Source organism: Pseudophryne corroboree, chromosome 8 (genome assembly GCF_028390025.1).
Source record: "Pseudophryne corroboree isolate aPseCor3 chromosome 8, aPseCor3.hap2, whole genome shotgun sequence".
NCBI lineage: Eukaryota > Metazoa > Chordata > Amphibia > Anura > Myobatrachidae > Pseudophryne > Pseudophryne corroboree.
The window spans coordinates 135,472,716-135,490,214 of NC_086451.1; the positions used below are offsets into that span (position 1 = coordinate 135,472,716).

The following is a 17,499-nucleotide window of genomic DNA, read 5'->3' on the forward strand; positions in this document are numbered from 1 at the left end:
AGCTCTGTTGGCAATTTTCATTCCAGGAGTGGACAACTGGGAAGCGGACTTCTTCAGCAGACACGATCTCCATCCAGGAGAATGGGGCCTCCACCAAGAAGTCTTCGCAGAGGTGACAGGTCTTTGGGGAGTTCCTCAAGTAGACATGATGGCATCTCGTCTCAACAAGAAGCTTCAGAGATATTGTTCCAGGTCGAGAGACCCTCAAGCAATAGCAGTGGATGCAGTAGTGACCCAGTGGGTGTTTCGGTCGGTGTATGTCTTCCCTCCACTTCCATTGATACCAAAAGTTATCAAAATCATAAGAAGAACGGGGGTTCGAGCGATCCTCATTGTCCCAGACTGGCCAAGGAGGGCTTTGGTATCCAGATCTTCAGGAGTTATTCATAGAAGATCCTCGGCCATCGCGAGGACCTGCTGCAGCAGGGGCCGTGCGTGTATCAAGACTTACTGCGGCTACGTTTGACAGCATGGCTGTTGAGCACCGGATCCTAGCCCGAAAGGGTATTCCCAAAGAAGTAATTCCCACTTTTATTCAGGCCAGGAAAGGAGTAACGTCTAAACATTACCACCGTATCTGGAGAAAATGTGTCTTGGTGTGAAACCAAGAAGGCTCCAATGGACGTTTTCTCCATTTTCCTCAGGCAGGTGTGGATGCTGGTCTACAATTGGGTTCAATCAAGGTCCAGATTTCGGCCTTATCGGTTTTCTTTCAGAAACAATTGGCCTCTCTTCCAGAAGTTCCGACGTTCGTGAAAGGGGTGCTGCACATCCAACTTCCATTTGTGCCTCCTACGGCACCGTGGGATCTTAACGTGGTATTGCAGTTCCTTCAATCAGATTGGTTTGAACCTCTCCAGGAGGTAGAGTTGAAGTTTCTCACTTGGAAAGTGGTAATGCTGTTGGCCGTGGCATCCGCAAGGAGGGTGTGTGAGTTAGGGGCCTTGTCTCTCAAGAGCCCTTACTTGATATTCCATGAAGATAGGGCTGAGCTAAGAACTCTGCAGCAATTTCTTCCAAAGGTGGTTTCTTCTTTCCATGTAAACCAACCTATTGTGGTGCCAGTGGCTACTGACACCTTCGCTGGTTGAAGTCTCTGGATGTGGTCAAAGCTTTGAGAATTTATGTCGCAAGAACAGCTTGGATACTGAAAACAGAGGCACTGTTTGTCCTGTATGCTCCCAACAAGATTGGGTGTCCTGCTTCTAAGCAGACTATTGCGCGTTGGATCAGAGGTACGATTCGGCACGCTCATTCCACGGCAGGGTTGCTGGTGCCGAATTCGGTGAATGCCCATTCTACAAGAAAGGTGGGCTCATCCTGGGTGGCTGCCTGGGGGGTCTCGGCATTGCAACTTTGCCGAGCAGCTACTTGGTCAGGGACAAACACGTTTGTTAAGTTTTACAAGTTTGACATCTTGGCCACTGATGACCTAAAGTTTGGTCAATCGGTCCTGCAGGGACATCCACACTCTCCCACCCGTAATGGAGCTTTGGTATAACCCCATGGTACTAAAGTGGACCCCAGCATCCTCTAGGACATATGAGAAAACAGGATTTTTATACCTACCGGTAAATCCTTTTCTCCTAGTCCGTAGAGGATGCTGGGCACCCAACCCAGTGCGTACTTTACCTGCAGTAGTTATTTTGTTAATTTTAACACAACACCTGTGTAAAACTATATTTTCAGCTCGTTGCTGTAATGTTTATGCTGGTTAGCATGTGTTAGGTTGAATGCCATGTTGTGCGGCATAGTTGAAGTGTGAGCTGGTATGAATATCACCATTAACTTAAAAGTAAATCCTTTTCTCGAATTGTCAGTCTCCCTGGGCACAGTTCCTATACTGAGGTCTGGAGGAGGGGCATAGAGGGAGAAGCCAGTTCACTCTGAAAAAGTCTTAAAGTGCCCATGGCTTCTGCGGAACCGTCTATACCCCATGGTACTAAAGTGGACCCCAGCATCCTCTACGGACTAGGAGAAAAGGATTTACCGGTAGGTATAAAAATCCTGTTTTCTATCTTCTTTTGCTAGTATGCATAGTTAACTTTAGTGCCTATTGCATATGAGTTTTATGTACATTAGTGTGGTTTTCTTCGCAATGCGTCTGAATACTTTAAAGATCTGTATAGAACAGAATTCAGTAATATGTACTCCTACATGCTTTGGCATGCTTTGAGATGAGTTCGTAGTTGATAATCTGCTCATATGATGTGTATGTGTGAGTGTATGCGTAATATAAAAAAATAATATATAAATATATATATATATATATATATATATATATACATACATGTGTGTGTGTTTAACATGTGACTGACTGCTAGTGTGATGCTGACTTAATAATTGCTTGTAGGTTGATACTTCTGATCCTTAATGCAGGTGCATGGGAAGGTTCACACATCACTTTTTAGAAAAGTGATTACAGTCACAAATTGTGTAGTACACTGTGAAAGTGCTGAGTATTTATCATGTCTAAGGGCGGCATACACTGACAAAAGCTCTCATATGTTGTTTGCCAAAAACTGTATTATTCTCTATGATTTGGTACAGAATGGTTATGTGTAAAAATGATTTGCTGTTTAGCATAATACATTCCTGATTTACATTGGGTATAGATAGACCCATTGAGGCGATGTTTGCATAGACCTTGTACAGTTTAGCTGAAATGTTAATTCTTATATTATTACCACATGCTGCTCACTGACTGTGGTATATCCCCAACAGCGTCTCCAATAAGACAAGCTGATGAACCAAATGTAAATAAATCATCGACTTCACAGGCTACACATGATGATCAGGGACTTTTTAAAATATGGAAGTGCCTCCCAAAGTAGATATGCATGTAATTGATAATGCAAAAATCTATAGGGCCGCTGCCGTTAAAAGAATAAGACCATATTGTCTTTGTCTGGGGCAGCCATAAAGCCAGCCAGGACTTCACCTTGCAATCTACGGCTACAGCACACTGGATAGGCCCAATCTCACTAGATTTTGGAAGCTAATCAGTGTTCAGCCTGGTTAGTTCTTGGAGAGGAGACCACCTTGAAATACCAGGTGCTGTAGGTACATTGGGCTGAGGTACTGGAAGACAGGTTTTTCAGCGCCTGCAAGGGAGTAAGAATCCCATATAGCTCATATGGACACTAATGTTCTAGGGCATCAGCATAACAATCGCTGTTCAAGAACATCTTTGTTCACATACATGGAAAACTGATTCAGAATCTAAGAAGCTTCTGGAAATTTTTGCCTTGGCTGGAAGTTTCTGTTAGAGTTAAGTTATTCCGGAGTCAGAAACAGACTCCAAGAAGGTCACGTTTCCTTCCACATATAAATCCAAATCTAGGGGTCTGGTTCGGCCTTGTCGGTCATAAAGGATCGTAACAGTCCCAATACAATAAGTTTGGTAAGGCAAAGAAGCAAAAGCAACCAGAGGCCAGTTTCCAAACCAAAGGTCATCATCATGATGGTGCGGGTCTCCTTCTGGCAGATTCCAGAAGGATAAGGGGCCGACTTCTTCAGTTTGCACAGATTTGAGAGCAATCTACAAATAGATGCCTGGGTGCAAGAAGCGGTATTTCTAAGGTTATACTTTCCCTTTTGGAACCATTCTCCTAAAAGGTTTTCGGTCTCAGCCCATCTCGGGTAGAAGCGTAGGCGAGGGATTGGCAATTCATAAAATGTTTTGTCAGGAATAGTCATTCCAGTAACCCATGCACAATGGGGGGGTTTATTCCCACCTGGGTCAAAAACAATCCCTCGCCCCATTATCAATTTCAAAAACAGAAATTTGGGTAACAGTTTACGTGGAGGCAACTCCATAGTTGGGTGGGGAGCCAATATATTATATGGTATTCCTGGATAAGTCAGGAATCTTACCTTCAGGCTCCTATAACACTGTCCATCAGTGTTATCACAAGGTTTATCATCCTTCGGCAAAATTTCAGTTAGGCCTTACCCTTTGGGTTAGCCACAGCCCCAGAGTGTTTACCAAAATGATTATGGCAATTTATCTCCGTTAGTAGAGGTTAAGAAAATTGCCATATCTTGACCACCTTCTTATCCTGACACAAATACAGGATAGGTTCTGTGTCATCTACAACATACAAATAACTTGTCTGCAGAGGCACGGGTGTTTCTTAATGGGATCATCTCTGGTTCCGTAACATAACTCATGGTGGGGCTATACTGAATTTGAGTTTACAGAAAGTAGTTACCTCGGAACAAGATATCCAAGGCAAAGCTAGGAGAGTGGTTACAATGTCAAACAATATCAATTCACGCAGCAATGCGAATGATGGGTTTGATGGTGTTAACAATACACATGGTGGAGTGGGCATAATTCCACTCAAGACTTTTAAAGCATCTCCTCCATCTAAGGCCGCATCACACGGGATATGTCCAATCTCAATGATGTTGAAAGTTAAGTGTTGTACCTGGTTAAATTCTCTGAGCGCAAGACCATCTGTGAATGCCAGATGGACAGTACACAAACAAGTACGTGGTACTGGCAAAAAAGGTAAGAAGTAGCCTGGGGGCTACAGACCTTCCATCTAGATCTGAGGATACCTTTTTCTTTTTGGATATCAGGTGGGGAAATCCTGACAACAAATACAAGTCTTCACGGCTATGGAGGCCATTATCCGGAAAATTATGATTCCGGGGATTATGGACCACAGAAGAAAGGTGCCTGCTAATAAATCTGTTAGCACTTCTGGCCATATACTGGGTCCTGATTCAGGCACGGGGCATTCCTAAAGGAAGATCGGTCCAGATCCGCAAGGACAAGGAAATGGCAGTAGTCTACCTTTAACTTTCAGAGAGGAACACGTAGATAAATAGCAAGAAAGGAGGTAAATCACATACTAAAGTACGCAGAACTACATCTTCCAGCTTTGTCCTCAGGGTTTGTTCCGGGAGTCCTAAACTGAAGAGCTGATTTCTCAGTTGACACGCCATTCAGGTAAATGAATGGGCTTTACACCCTAAAGTCGTTTCAGACTCGGGTAGACAAATGGGCTTGGCCAGAGATAATTCTCATGGTGGCCCATCTGAACAACAAAAGCCATAATCGAGTCAGGAACAAAGTAAGTGATCTTTGTGGATGTCTTTTTAACGGGGATTTTATTTCTCTTATGTATTTCTCAAATCATCCTGCTACCCAGGGTAGTGAGGAAAAGATGCCGGGATTCTAATAAGCCCCGGCTTGGCCCAGAAGGCGTTGGTACACGGATCCGCAGAAAAATGTTGACTACCTTTTCTGTTTCCCCTACGCCCAGACTAAGACAGGGTCCTTGATTATCACAAATATTTGGATCAACTGTTTTGATGGCGTAGCTCTTGAAATCTATATACAGAGGTCCAGAGGATTCTCAAAATGCTTCAGACAGGAATAGATAAAGGTTTAGCAGTGGCTTCCTTGGAAATACAAGTGTCAGCATTGACTGTATGGTTCCGAAAGAAAAATGCCAAAATGCAGGATGTGCGCACTTTTTCCAAGGAATGCTGCGCATTCAACCTTCCTTTTTTCCTACTACAGGGTCAGGGAGTCTAAATCTAGTCCTCAAAGCCTGTCAAATTGCTCTGTTTAAACCACTAAGTGAAGTGGATTTTAAATGGTTGACAGCTAAAGTTCTCGTTTGGCTGACTATGGCATCAGCTAGAAGTGTCAGCTTTAGGAGCACTGTCATGTTAATCTCCTTTTCTGATGTTATCCAGATAAAGTAGTATCTTCCTAGGGGGTGATCTATATTCCACCTTAATGAAGATATTATGGTCCCGGTTTTTCAGGAATCGGGACTTTCTGCGGGAGATGCGTCACTGGACGTAGTCCGGCATTAAGTATCTACATGGATCGTACCAGTGCCATTAGAAAGACAAATTCTCTTTTCATCCTCTCCGGTTTTCACAAGAGGAGATGGCCTGCTACTAAACAGACGCTAGCAAGATGGCTTCGAATGACTATATCAGAAGCATATTCTTAAGCTGATCTCCCTGTCCCGGCTAATGTCTCTGCTAACTCTACATGTAAGGAAGGTCTTTCATGGATAGCACAATATTGTGCTTGAGCAGAACAGATATGTAAGGTAGCCACATGGCTTCCAATAAACACATTCAGTCAGACATTATGCCTGGGATATCTTTGCCTCTCATGATGCTCAATTCGGGCATAAGGTTCTCCTATTAATCAGGAGCGTCCCCACCACTAAAAATTTCTTTGGGAAGTCCCAATGTTATCCAGTGGATAACCTGTGGACCCTGCCGGAGAAATATACGTTATGGTAAGATTTTACCGTTGATAACGGTATTTCTCCTATGTCGCACCTGATTTGAGAATCTTTATACTCCCTAAACTCTTCCCTCTTGTATGGAAGGGTGTGCATGTGTGTTTTTCGCCTGAATAGGGTTCTACATAATGCTCCTGCCTAAATGCTTTGGAAACAACTGATTTGACTGAGTCAGTGGGCGGGATTATATAGACGAACCCGGTGCATCCTGGGAAGCCAGAAAGCTTGTGATCGTTTGGTGCCAATCCGCTGTCGCTCCATCATATCCCAATGTTATCCTGTGGAAACCTGTGGACATAGGAGAAATACTGTTATCAACGGTAAATTCTTACCATAACGTATATTTTAACACAGATTAACTGGGAAGACACCCTAGTTTGCATTCGTAAAACCCTGTTTCATTTAGCTTCCTCTTTTGATTACACAGATTCAAAGTATCTACATAGTTATAAACACTCTGTGCCCGGCGCTGTTAGTACATTTAAATGGGGCACCTAGCGTCTATTGTTCCTTTTAAATTATGGCGCTGCAGCATGGGGTTAACCCCTTCAGTGCCGCAGCCACCAGTAACCATGTGGCTGAGGAGGGTTTAAGGCCACAAATAGGTTTTGTCCATTTTCCAGTGTCAGGGATCAAATGGTCGACTGTTATTTGCTCTCACCCATTACGAGATTTTCAGTCCAACCAGCCAGATCTGGCAGATGATCTGCCGGATAATTTGTAGTGTATGCCTAGCTTTACCTTTTTTGTATTTCTTTTATTGGGATATTACTCTCTACACAAATGGGGTCTGGGCTTATTGTTTGGAGTTTGCTTTTCACTGGATCAGAGGGAGAGTTTGAAAACAGGGTGGAACTGTACAAACGTGTCTTTTTTTTGGGGGGTGAGGGTTTTTTTGTTTTGTTTTTTTGTTCTAGTTTCAATAAGTGTACAGCAGAGGTTCCCAAACGTGGTCCTTAAGGCACCCCAACGGTCCTGGTTTTAAATGTATCCATGCCTGGCCACAGGTCACTTAATTAGTACCTTAGTCAATATGACTTAACCATCTGTGCTGAGCCATGGATATACCTAAAACCTGGACTGTTGGGGTGCCTTGAGGACCGCGTTTGACAACCTCTGGTGTACAGTATCTTTTCTGCACTCTGTCAACCAGTTTCTTTGTGTAGTTTAAGACTCTGTCTGTCTTTGTTATTCAGCGATGACACGTCAGGCTTGATGACCTCTGTGGATAATATCATCCAGTTCACAACCCAGCTAGGCATTCTGGGCCTCGACATGCATGATAGTCCCCTAATCCTCCACTTCATCCTGGACTTCTATGCATTGGTAAGACTATTATTACTGGGTTGCTTTTTTGCTATTTTCAAATTGTATGCTACTGTACATTGGTTTTATTGTAGTGTGTGTGTGTGTGTGTGTGTGTGTGTGTGTGTGTGTGTGTGTGTGTGTGTGTGTGTGTGTGTGTGATGGCTTTCCATGATTAGATTTTAAGGGCAATGTGGTGATAAATCTAAGTAAAAGTCTTAAACTTTCCATTAATGAAAACTTATAGGCTCCCTTCCATGACTATGCCAGGGATAGCCACCATGGCTATGAAATGTATTCTGAAGTATTCAGAACATAATGTGTGTGTGTGTGTGTGTGTGTGTGTGTGTGTGTGTGTGTGTGTGTGTGTGTGTGTATATATCACTCTCATATCTATATCAATCTATCGCTCTCTTATATTGGTCCATTTAGATAGATAGATAGATAGATATAGATAAAATACACTGCTCAAAAAAATAAAGGGAACACTTAAACAACACAATGTAACTCCAAGTCAATCACACTTCTGTGAAATCAAACTGTCCACTTAGGAAGCAACACTGATTGACAATCAATTTCACATGCTGTTGTGCAAATGGAATAGACAACAGGTGGAAATTATAGGCAATTAGCAAGACACCCCCAATAAAGGAGTTGTTCTGCAGGTGGTGACCACAGACCACTTCTCAGCTCCTATGATTTTTGGCTGATGTTTTGGTTACTTTTGAAAGCTGGCGGTGCTTTCATTTTAGTGGTAGCATGAGACGGAGTCTACAGCCCACACAAGTGGCTCTGGTAGTGCAGCTCATCCAGGATGGCACATCAATGCGAGCTGTGGCAAGAAGGTTTGCTGTGTCTGTCAGCGTAGTGTCCAGAGCATGGAGGCGCTACCAGGAGACAGGCCAGTACATCAGGAGACGTGGAGGAGGCCGTAGGAGGGCAACAACCCAGCAGCAGGACCGCTACCTCCGCCTTTGTGCAAGGAGGAACAGGAGGAGCACTCCCAGAGCCCTGCAAAATGACCTCCAGCAAGCCACAAATGTGCATGTGTCTACTCAAACAATCAGAAACAGACTCCATGAGGGTGGTATGAGGGCCCGACGTCCACAGGTAGGGGTTGTGCTTACAGCCCAACACCGTGCAGGATGTTTGGCATTTGCCAGAGAATACCAAGATTGGCAAATTCGCCACTGGCGCCCTGTGCTCTTCACAGATGAAAGCAGGTTCTCACTGAGCACATGTGACAGACGTGACAGTCTGGAGATGCCAAGGAGAACGCTCTGCTGCCTGCAACATCCTCCAGCATGACCGGTTTGGCAGTGGATCAGTAATGGTGTGGGGTGGCATTTCTTTGGGGGGCCGCACAGCCCTCCATGTGCTCGCCAGAGGTAGCCTGACTGCCATTAGGTACCGAGATGAGATCCTCAGACCCCTTGTGAGACCATATTCTGGTGCGGTTGGCCCTGGGTTCCTCCTAATGCAAGACAAAGCTAGACCACATGTGGCTGGAGTGTGTCAGCAGTTCCTGCAAGATGAAGGCATTGATGCTATGGACTGGCCCGCCCGTTCCCCAGACCTGAATCCAATTGAGCACATCTGGGACACCATGTCTCGCTCCATCCACCAACGCCACGTTGCACCACAGACTGTCCAGGAGTTGGCGGATGCTTTAGTCCAGGTCTGGGAGGAGATCCCTCAGGAGACCATCTGCCACCTCATCAGGAGCATGCCCAGGCATTGTAGGGTGGTCATGCAAGCACGTGGAGGCCACACACACTACTGAGCCTCATTTTGACTTGTTTTAAGTGACATTACATCAAAGTTGGATCAGCCTGTAGTGTGTTTTTCCACTTTGATTTTGTGTGACTCCAAATCCAGACCTCCATGGGTTAATAAATTTGATTTCCATTGATAATTTTTGTGTGATTTTGTTGTCAGCACATTCAACTATTTAAAGAACAAAGTATTTAATAAGAATATTGCATTCATTCAGATCTAGGGTGTGTTATTTTAGTGTTCCCTTTATTTTTTTGAGCAGTGTATATAATATATATTTCTATTATATGCGTAACTAGTTTTATATATAAATAGTGCACTCATGGTAGCAAATGCTGGGGTGTGCATCAGGTAGACAGCGCAGCTTAAATAAGCAGCTCTACTGTGTGGCGTAACATGTATAAGGAGTAGTGATATGCGGCGTACTTTGAATTGGGGGTACTTCTGTGTGGTCAATCCTATTCCCTACAAGGCAATGCCCCTTTTTGGGGGTATTTAGCATATATTGACTTACTGTGTGGGATTGTTTGAGAAAGGGAGGGCTCCAAAATGACTGGGGAGGATTGTTTGAGGAAGGAGAGCCCAAAATCGGTGTCTCGCTTAGGGCCCCCAAAGTCTAAATCCGCCTCTGTTGTAGATGTACTGTAAAGCCTCGTAAACTCTGGGTGATACACTAGACGATATGAAATATAATCTTTTTTTAAAAGATCTACGTATTTTTATCGTCTAGTGTGTATGCCTGAACGATGCATGCGCCTGAGGGTCATTCTCGTTCAGGCATTATCTACTGCTGCAGTTATGCCAAACAGCCCCTCATGGCAAACCTGGGCCAGTATTTACTAAAAATCCGAGTTTGGCCGATTTGTGTTTTTTTTTTTTTCTAAGTCCCAATCCGGGAATTTACTAAGCACCAATCTCGGCAGTGTCTGGTCTATTCGTAATGGTTTGAATGACAGCCTTCCGAAATACGAATGAATAGACCATTGGTCAAACGCGGCTGTTATTTCATAGAATACGGCCATTCACTATTTATTCGTATTTGGGTGTTAGTTTCTGAGTGCTCAAGTGCGGGTCTGTTTTTTTTCGAATCGTTTAAAAAAGCAGCAAAAAAATAGATCTGCTTTTTCCAGTCGAGTTTGGATAACCATGCACGGATCTGTGCATGATTATCTATGGGAAAGGGTCTATTTAGTGTAAAATCAGTAAAAAAAATTGCGTGGGGTCCCCCCTCCTAAGCAAAACCAGCCTCGGGCTCTTTGAGCCGGTTCTGGTTTAAAAAATATGGGGGGGAAAATGTCAGGGGTTCCCCCATATTTAATCAACCAGCACCGGGCTCTGCGCCTGGTCCTGGTTCCAAAAATACGGGGGACAAAAAGCGTAGGGGTCCCCCGTATTTCTGAAACCAGCACCGGGCTCCACTAGCTGGGGAGATAATGCCACAGCCGGGGGACACTGATATCTGTCCCTGCGGCCGTGCCATTAAAACCCCAACTAGTCACCCCTGGCCGGGGTACCCTGGTGGAGTAGGGACCCCTTCAATCAAGGGGTCCCCCCCCTCCAGCCACCCAAGGGCCAGGGGTGAAGCCCGAGGCTGTCCCCCCCCCCCATCCAAAGGCGGCGGATAGGGGGCTGATAACCAAGTGTGAAAGTGTGAATATTGTTTTTAGTAGCAGTACTACAAGTCCCAGCAAGCCTCCCCCGCAAGCTGGTACTTGGAGAACCACAAGTACCAGCATGCGGTGGAAAACCGGGCCCGCTGGTACCTGTAGTACTACTACTAAAAAAATACCCCAATAAAAACAGGACACACACACCGTGACAGTACAACTTTATTACATACATGCACACCAACATACACACATACTTACCTATGTTCCCACGAGGCTCGGTCCTCTTCTCCATGTAGAATCCTCGGGGTACCTGTGAAAAAAATTATACTCACATAATCCAGTGAAGAATCCGGCCTTTGAATAATCCACGTACTTGGCAAAAAAATAAAAAAGGCAAACCCGACCACGCACTGAAAGGGGTCCCATGTTTACACATGGGACCCCTTTCCCCGACTGCCAGGACCCCCCCTGACTCCTGTCAAAGAGGGTCCCTTCAGCCAATCAGGGAGCGCCACGTCGTGGCACCCTCCTGATTGGCTGTGTGCTCCTGTAGTGTCTGTCAGGTAGCACACGGCAGTGATACAATGTAGCGCCTATGCGCTCCATTGTAACCAATGGTGGGAACTTTGTGGTCAGCGGTTGACCGAAAGTAACCTCACCGCTGACCACAAAGTTCCCACCATTGGTTACAATGGAGCGCATAGGCGCTACATTGTATCACTGCCGTGTGCTACCTGACACACTACAGGAGCACACAGCCAATCAGGAGGGTGCCACGACGTGGCGCTCCCTGATTGGCTGAAGGGACCCTCTTTGACAGGAGTCAGGGGGGGTCCTGGCAGTCGGGGAAAGGGGTCCCATGTGTAAACATGGGACCCCTTTCAGTGCGTGGTCGGGTTTGCGTTTTATTTTTTTGCCAAGTACGTGGATTATTCAAAGGCCGGATTCTTCACTGGATTATGCGAGTATAGTTTTTTTCACAGGTACCCCGAGGATTCTACATGGAGAAGAGGACCGAGCCTCGTGGGAACATAGGTAAGTATGTGTGTATGTTGGTGTGCATGTATGTAATAAAGTTGTACTGTCACGGTGTGTGTGTCCTGTTTTTATTGGGGTATTTTTTTAGTAGTAGTACTACAGGTACCAGCGGGCCCGGTTTTCCATCACATGCTGGTACTTGTGGTTCTCCAAGTACCAGCTTGCGGGGGAGGCTTGCTGGGACTTGTAGTACTGCTACTAAAAACAATATTCACACTTGGCTATCAGCCCCCCATCCGCCGCCCTTGGATGGGGGGGGACAGCCTCGGGCTTCACCCCTGGCCCTTGGGTGGCTGGAGGGGGGGGACCCCTTGATTGAAGGGGTCCCCACTCCTCCAGGGTACCCCGGCCAGGGGTGACTAGTTGGGGTTTTAATGGCAGGGACCGATATCAGTGTCCCCCGGCTGTGGCATTATCTCCCCAGCTAGTGGAGCCCGGTGCTGGTTTCAGAAATACGGGGGACCCCTACGCTTTTTGTCCCCCGTATTTTTGGAACCAGGTGCAGAGCCCGGTGCTGGTTGATTAAATATGGGGGAACCCCTGACATTTTTTTCCCCATGTTTTTTAAACCAGGACCGGCTCAAAGAGCCCAAGGCTGGTTATGCTTAGGAGGGGGGACCGCACGCAATTTTTTCCAGATTTTTAAAGACTTTAATGAACTTTTTAAGGTACACAATGAAGCCCTGCACGGATCTCACAGATCCGGCCGGGTTTCCTTGTGTTTTTTTCAGGCAGTGTTTTACTCATCACTCCCGTAAACCACTGCCTGATATTACGAATCACATCGACATCGGAAAAAACGATTGAGCAAAACTCGGCAGCTTAGTGAATGACCGTATCAGGATTCAAAAAGTTGCAGTAAAATGCACCTGATACCATTCAAGTTCAAACACCCTTCAAAACGGACAAAACACGAATATTAGTAAATAAACCCCCAAGTCGTGTGAAAATCTTAGTGTCTGGCATCCTTTTTTTTTTTTTTTTTTCTGCTTCATTTTTGCCAGAAATGTTTCTTAATCACAATGCACTGCATAAAGGATGCAAGATGAGACTGTTGATTAATTTGATATGACACTTGTATATCTGGAGTCTCTGAATTTGTACACAAAGTGCTACAAGGTAGCTGCTGCAGCTTTTTTCCAAAACAAGTTCTGCTCCGTATACAGACTCAGTCACACACAATATACAAGTGTGATATATTAAATTAATCAGCAAAATCTCCCTGTGCATCATAGCCACATTGCAATGCAATTAAGACACATTTTCAGCACAAAAGGACACCTGGGACCTTGCGTCTTACTCACGCCAGGCATCTTGCGCTGCATGGTGCATTGAGGCTAGATGTGTGAGGACACATAGGCAACACTGCTACTTTGATAAGCAGTCATATCTTCAACTGTCGTTTGTTCTGATGTGCAGTCCAGGCGAGAATTAGATGTTAGTATAAAGAGCCTTTTCAGAATTGAGTGCTTCCCTAATTAGTCATGTATATAGTGTTTATTCATTCTTTATGTATACGTAGTCCTGTTCTGGGTTGTCTTGGGTAAAATAAAGTTGGTAATTATGGTTTTGATTTAGGCCTGTAATCACTATTTGAATAATATCTCTGACAGAAAAACAGTGATTTGTGCCATTTAATAAATTTATTTTGTAGCACCCATCTTGCTCCTGAAAGATTGTTAAATCTACTGGATAGTGCTATTTAATCTGTCTGCTTCCAATCCGCATGTGAGCTTTCTCATGTCTCATGATTGCTCATGTCTGGTGAGATCCTGCAGCATTCCAATTGTGCTGCTCAACAGAATATGGTGATGCTAGATTAATAAATAAGGATAGAAAAATGTGTGGTCACATTTTGTTAGTTTTATAAATATTAATTTATCTGTTAATCTTATGTACAAGTCTGAGTGACACAATCATCTTCATTCTCTACAGGTCTGTGATATATATGTGCGATTTTCTTTGCCCCTGATTGTTCTTCCTCCTGCACGAGTGTTCTACACTGCACTTCTCTGTACAGATGCTGTGAACCTTAATCAGCTCTGTTACATTATGTACAGGTAGGGTGATCTGAATTAGAAATGTATCTCACACTTTAACTTGCAGAATAACTGATGTGAGCCTTTTTGTTTGCAATATATAACAGGTACAGAGAGAATCTCTTGACAGCAAAAAGAACAGAGAGGCAGAATACTGTAAGGGGTGATAAAATGGTAAAATATAAAGGTTGAGCAGCTCATATGTTAAACAGCCATATCCTTTTCATGTTTCTTCCTTTCTCTCTGTATTAGGGCAATGTACCATTTCCTGTCAGCAAACAGACATTTGAGGAGTATAACCAATACCTGAGTACCATGGTGGGGTGCCTGTGGACATCACAAGCTTTGCAATACGATACTCATCCACAAGGAATCAAGCTTGCACCTGAAGTGCTTGAAAATGCTGGTGTCCCTCTCAATAAGAAGCGTTTCAACATTGTATTCCATCCTGCATTAATGGGTTTCGCTGCTTTTTTTATACGGGAGGTAAGCAGACATAAAAGGCCTATTTGGTACAAATACCCAACAGTGCTTATTCAGCACACTTACTCTTAATGGAATCCTCATGTTTGGTTTGTTTTTTAAACTATGAAACACCCATGGAATATAGGAAATAAGTCATGCAGCTCCTTTGTTCAGGATATAACATCTATATATTGTGTAGATAAACTGTATGAACTGTCTACTTTAAGAAGAGTTGCTAATATAAACTACCTAGGCTGCATGCTGTCCCTAAGCTATTCTGGCCTGCAGCGTTCAGTTTAATACACAATGTAGGCAGCTAAACGGTCCCTGCGGTATTGAAATTTACTTTTAGTAATGGGAGTGCAGGGGATCAATGGTTTAACTTTGTATAAGTTCCGTCCCTATCCCCTTTGTGGTGTGAGTGGTGCACCCGTCAAAATGGGGAGGGTAGGTTGGGACTAGATCAGGAGGGTAGTGAGCATAGGGAAAGAAGAGGAAAAAAAACATATTGGGTAAGAGACTGTAAAAAGAACCATTCTGTTAGCTTAAAGACCTTCATGATAGTACATTGAGAAGCAGGAGGCAAGTAATCAAGATATAATTGCCACTTATAAAGAAGCAGACTACTGCTTTCCTGTTGTCATGGAGTGCAGCCCTATCAAATATAAGAGCTCAAGGAGCCCGGATTATATGGTATCCCTGGATATACAGGATGCTTACCGACATGTTCCTATAGCACTGTCCCATCAGTGCTATCTCAGGTTCTGCATTTTCAGTTACTGGTCCTACTTTATGGGTTAGCCACAGCCCCCAGAGTATTTACCAAAATTATGGTGGTAATGGCAGCTTTTCTCTGACAGCAGGGGATAAGAATTTTTCCCTACCTCGACGATCTTTTAATCCTGGCACAGTCGCAGGAATTGCTCCTATGTCATCTGCAACAAACAATAAAGTGTCTGCAGAAGCATGGTTGGCTCATAAATTGGGAAAAATCGTCTCTGGTTCAGTCACAGCGGATGACTCTCACTTGGGGGCTGTACTGGATTCGAGTCTTCAGAGAGTAATGTTACCTCTGAACAAGATATCAAAGTATCCAAGGGTCAGTCAAGGATTCAGGACTTGCTACACAGTCAAAAAGTATCCATTCACGCAGCAGTGCGTGAGATGGGTTTGATGGTGTCAACATTCAACATGGTGGAATATGCACAATTCCACTCGAGGCCTCTGCAGCGTCTGATTCTTGCCAAATGGAGTGGGTTGCATCAGACGATAAAACAGACTTTAGTTCTTACGATAGAAGTAAGACGGTCATTAGCCTGGTGGCTACAGACATCCCATCTGGACAAGGGAAGACCCTTTTGGATATCGGATTGGGAAATTCTAACAACAGATGCCAGTCTCCAGGGCTGGGGAGCAGTGTCAGGAAGGTAGTGTTTCCAGGGGCAATGGATAAAGGAAGAAGGTTGCTTGCCAATAAATATGTTGGAACTTCGGGCCATATACATGGCACTGATTCAGGCAAAGGCCATTCTTCGGGGACAACCGGTCCAGATCCGCTCAGACAATGTGACGGCAGTAGCGTACCTCACCCATCAGGGTGGAACTCGCAGCCGAAAACCGATGAAGGATGTAAGTCACATACTAAAGTGGGCAGAACTTCATCTTCCAGCTTTGTCCGCAGTGTTTGTTCCGAGAGTCCTAAACTGGGAAGCATACTTTCTCAGTCGACACACCATTTGGGCAAGCGAATGGGTTCTACACCCGGAGGTCTTCCAGACTCTAGTAGACAAGTGGGGGTTGCCATAGATAGATCTCATGGCGTCCCATCTGAACAACAAAATGCTCGCATACGGGTCAAGAGCAAAGGAGCCCAGAGTGATCTTTGTGGATTCCCTGTCGGTGAGATGGGACTTTCATCTGGCTTATGTGTTTCCTCCAATCACCCTACTACCAAGGGTGGTAAGAAAGATTAAAGCAAGGGAAAGGTGCCGTGATACTAATAGCTCCGACCTGGCCCAGAAGGCATTAGTACTCAGATCTGCAGAGAATGTCGATGGATGCTACACTTTTGCTCCCTCGACATCCAGATCTGCTGATGCAGGGTCCTTGTTATCACAGACATCTGGATCGACTGTCTTTGACGGCGTGGCTCTTGAAACCTCTATCCTGAAGTCGAGAGGATTCTCACAACAGGTAATTCAAACTATGCTCAGAGTAAGGAAACCTTCCTCAACTCTCATTTATCACCGAATATGGCAAACCTATATTCACTGCTGCAGTGATCGGAAAATGGACCCCAAGTCTTTCAGAGTTTCCGGGGTCTTAGCATTCCTTCAGGCAGGAATGGATAAAGGTTTTGAAGGTGGCTTTCTTGGAGAGTGCAAGTGTCAGCATTGACTGTATGGTTCCAAAAGAAAATTGCCAACTTACAGGATGTGCGTACTTTTTTCCAGGGAATGCTGCGCATTCAACTTCCTTTTGTTCCTCCTACAGTGGCCTTGGGACTTAAGTCTAGTCCTCAAAGCCCTTCAAGTTGCCCCATATGAACCACTTAATAAAGTGGATCTTACATGGTTGACAGCTAAAGTTCTCTTTCTACTGGCTCTGTCGTCAGCTAGAAGAGTATCGGATTTAGGGGCATTATCATGTCGTTCCCCATTTCTGTTTTTTTTTTTTTTTTTTTTTTAATCCAGATAAAGCAGTTCTAAGAGCTAGATCTGGGTATCTTCCTAAGGTGGTGTCAAGATTCCACCTTAATGAAGAAATTGTAGTCCCGGCTTTTCAGGTACCAGGCCTTTCTGCGGGAGATGCATCGTTGGACATGGTCCGTGCATTAAGGATCTACGTGGATCGTACCAGTGCCATCAGAAAGACAGATTCTCTCTTCATTCTCTATGGTTTTCACAAGAGAGGATGCCTTCTGATAAGCAGACACTGGCAAGATGGCTTCGGATGACTATTTCAGAATCATATTCTGAAGCT

General features: G+C 44.6%; 1 protein-coding gene across 1 annotated transcript in view; it reads left to right on the top strand.

The window, feature by feature from the left end:
- Positions 1 to 17,499, top strand: part of CENPI (centromere protein I) — a 526,595-nt gene that overhangs the window by 458,041 nt on the left and 51,055 nt on the right. The window contains exons 16-19 of the mRNA XM_063936944.1: positions 7,481 to 7,610; positions 13,949 to 14,073; positions 14,160 to 14,208; positions 14,305 to 14,538. Coding sequence (XP_063793014.1) covers positions 7,481 to 7,610; positions 13,949 to 14,073; positions 14,160 to 14,208; positions 14,305 to 14,538 — 538 coding nt within the window. The remainder of the gene's footprint in view (positions 1 to 7,480; positions 7,611 to 13,948; positions 14,074 to 14,159; positions 14,209 to 14,304; positions 14,539 to 17,499) is intronic.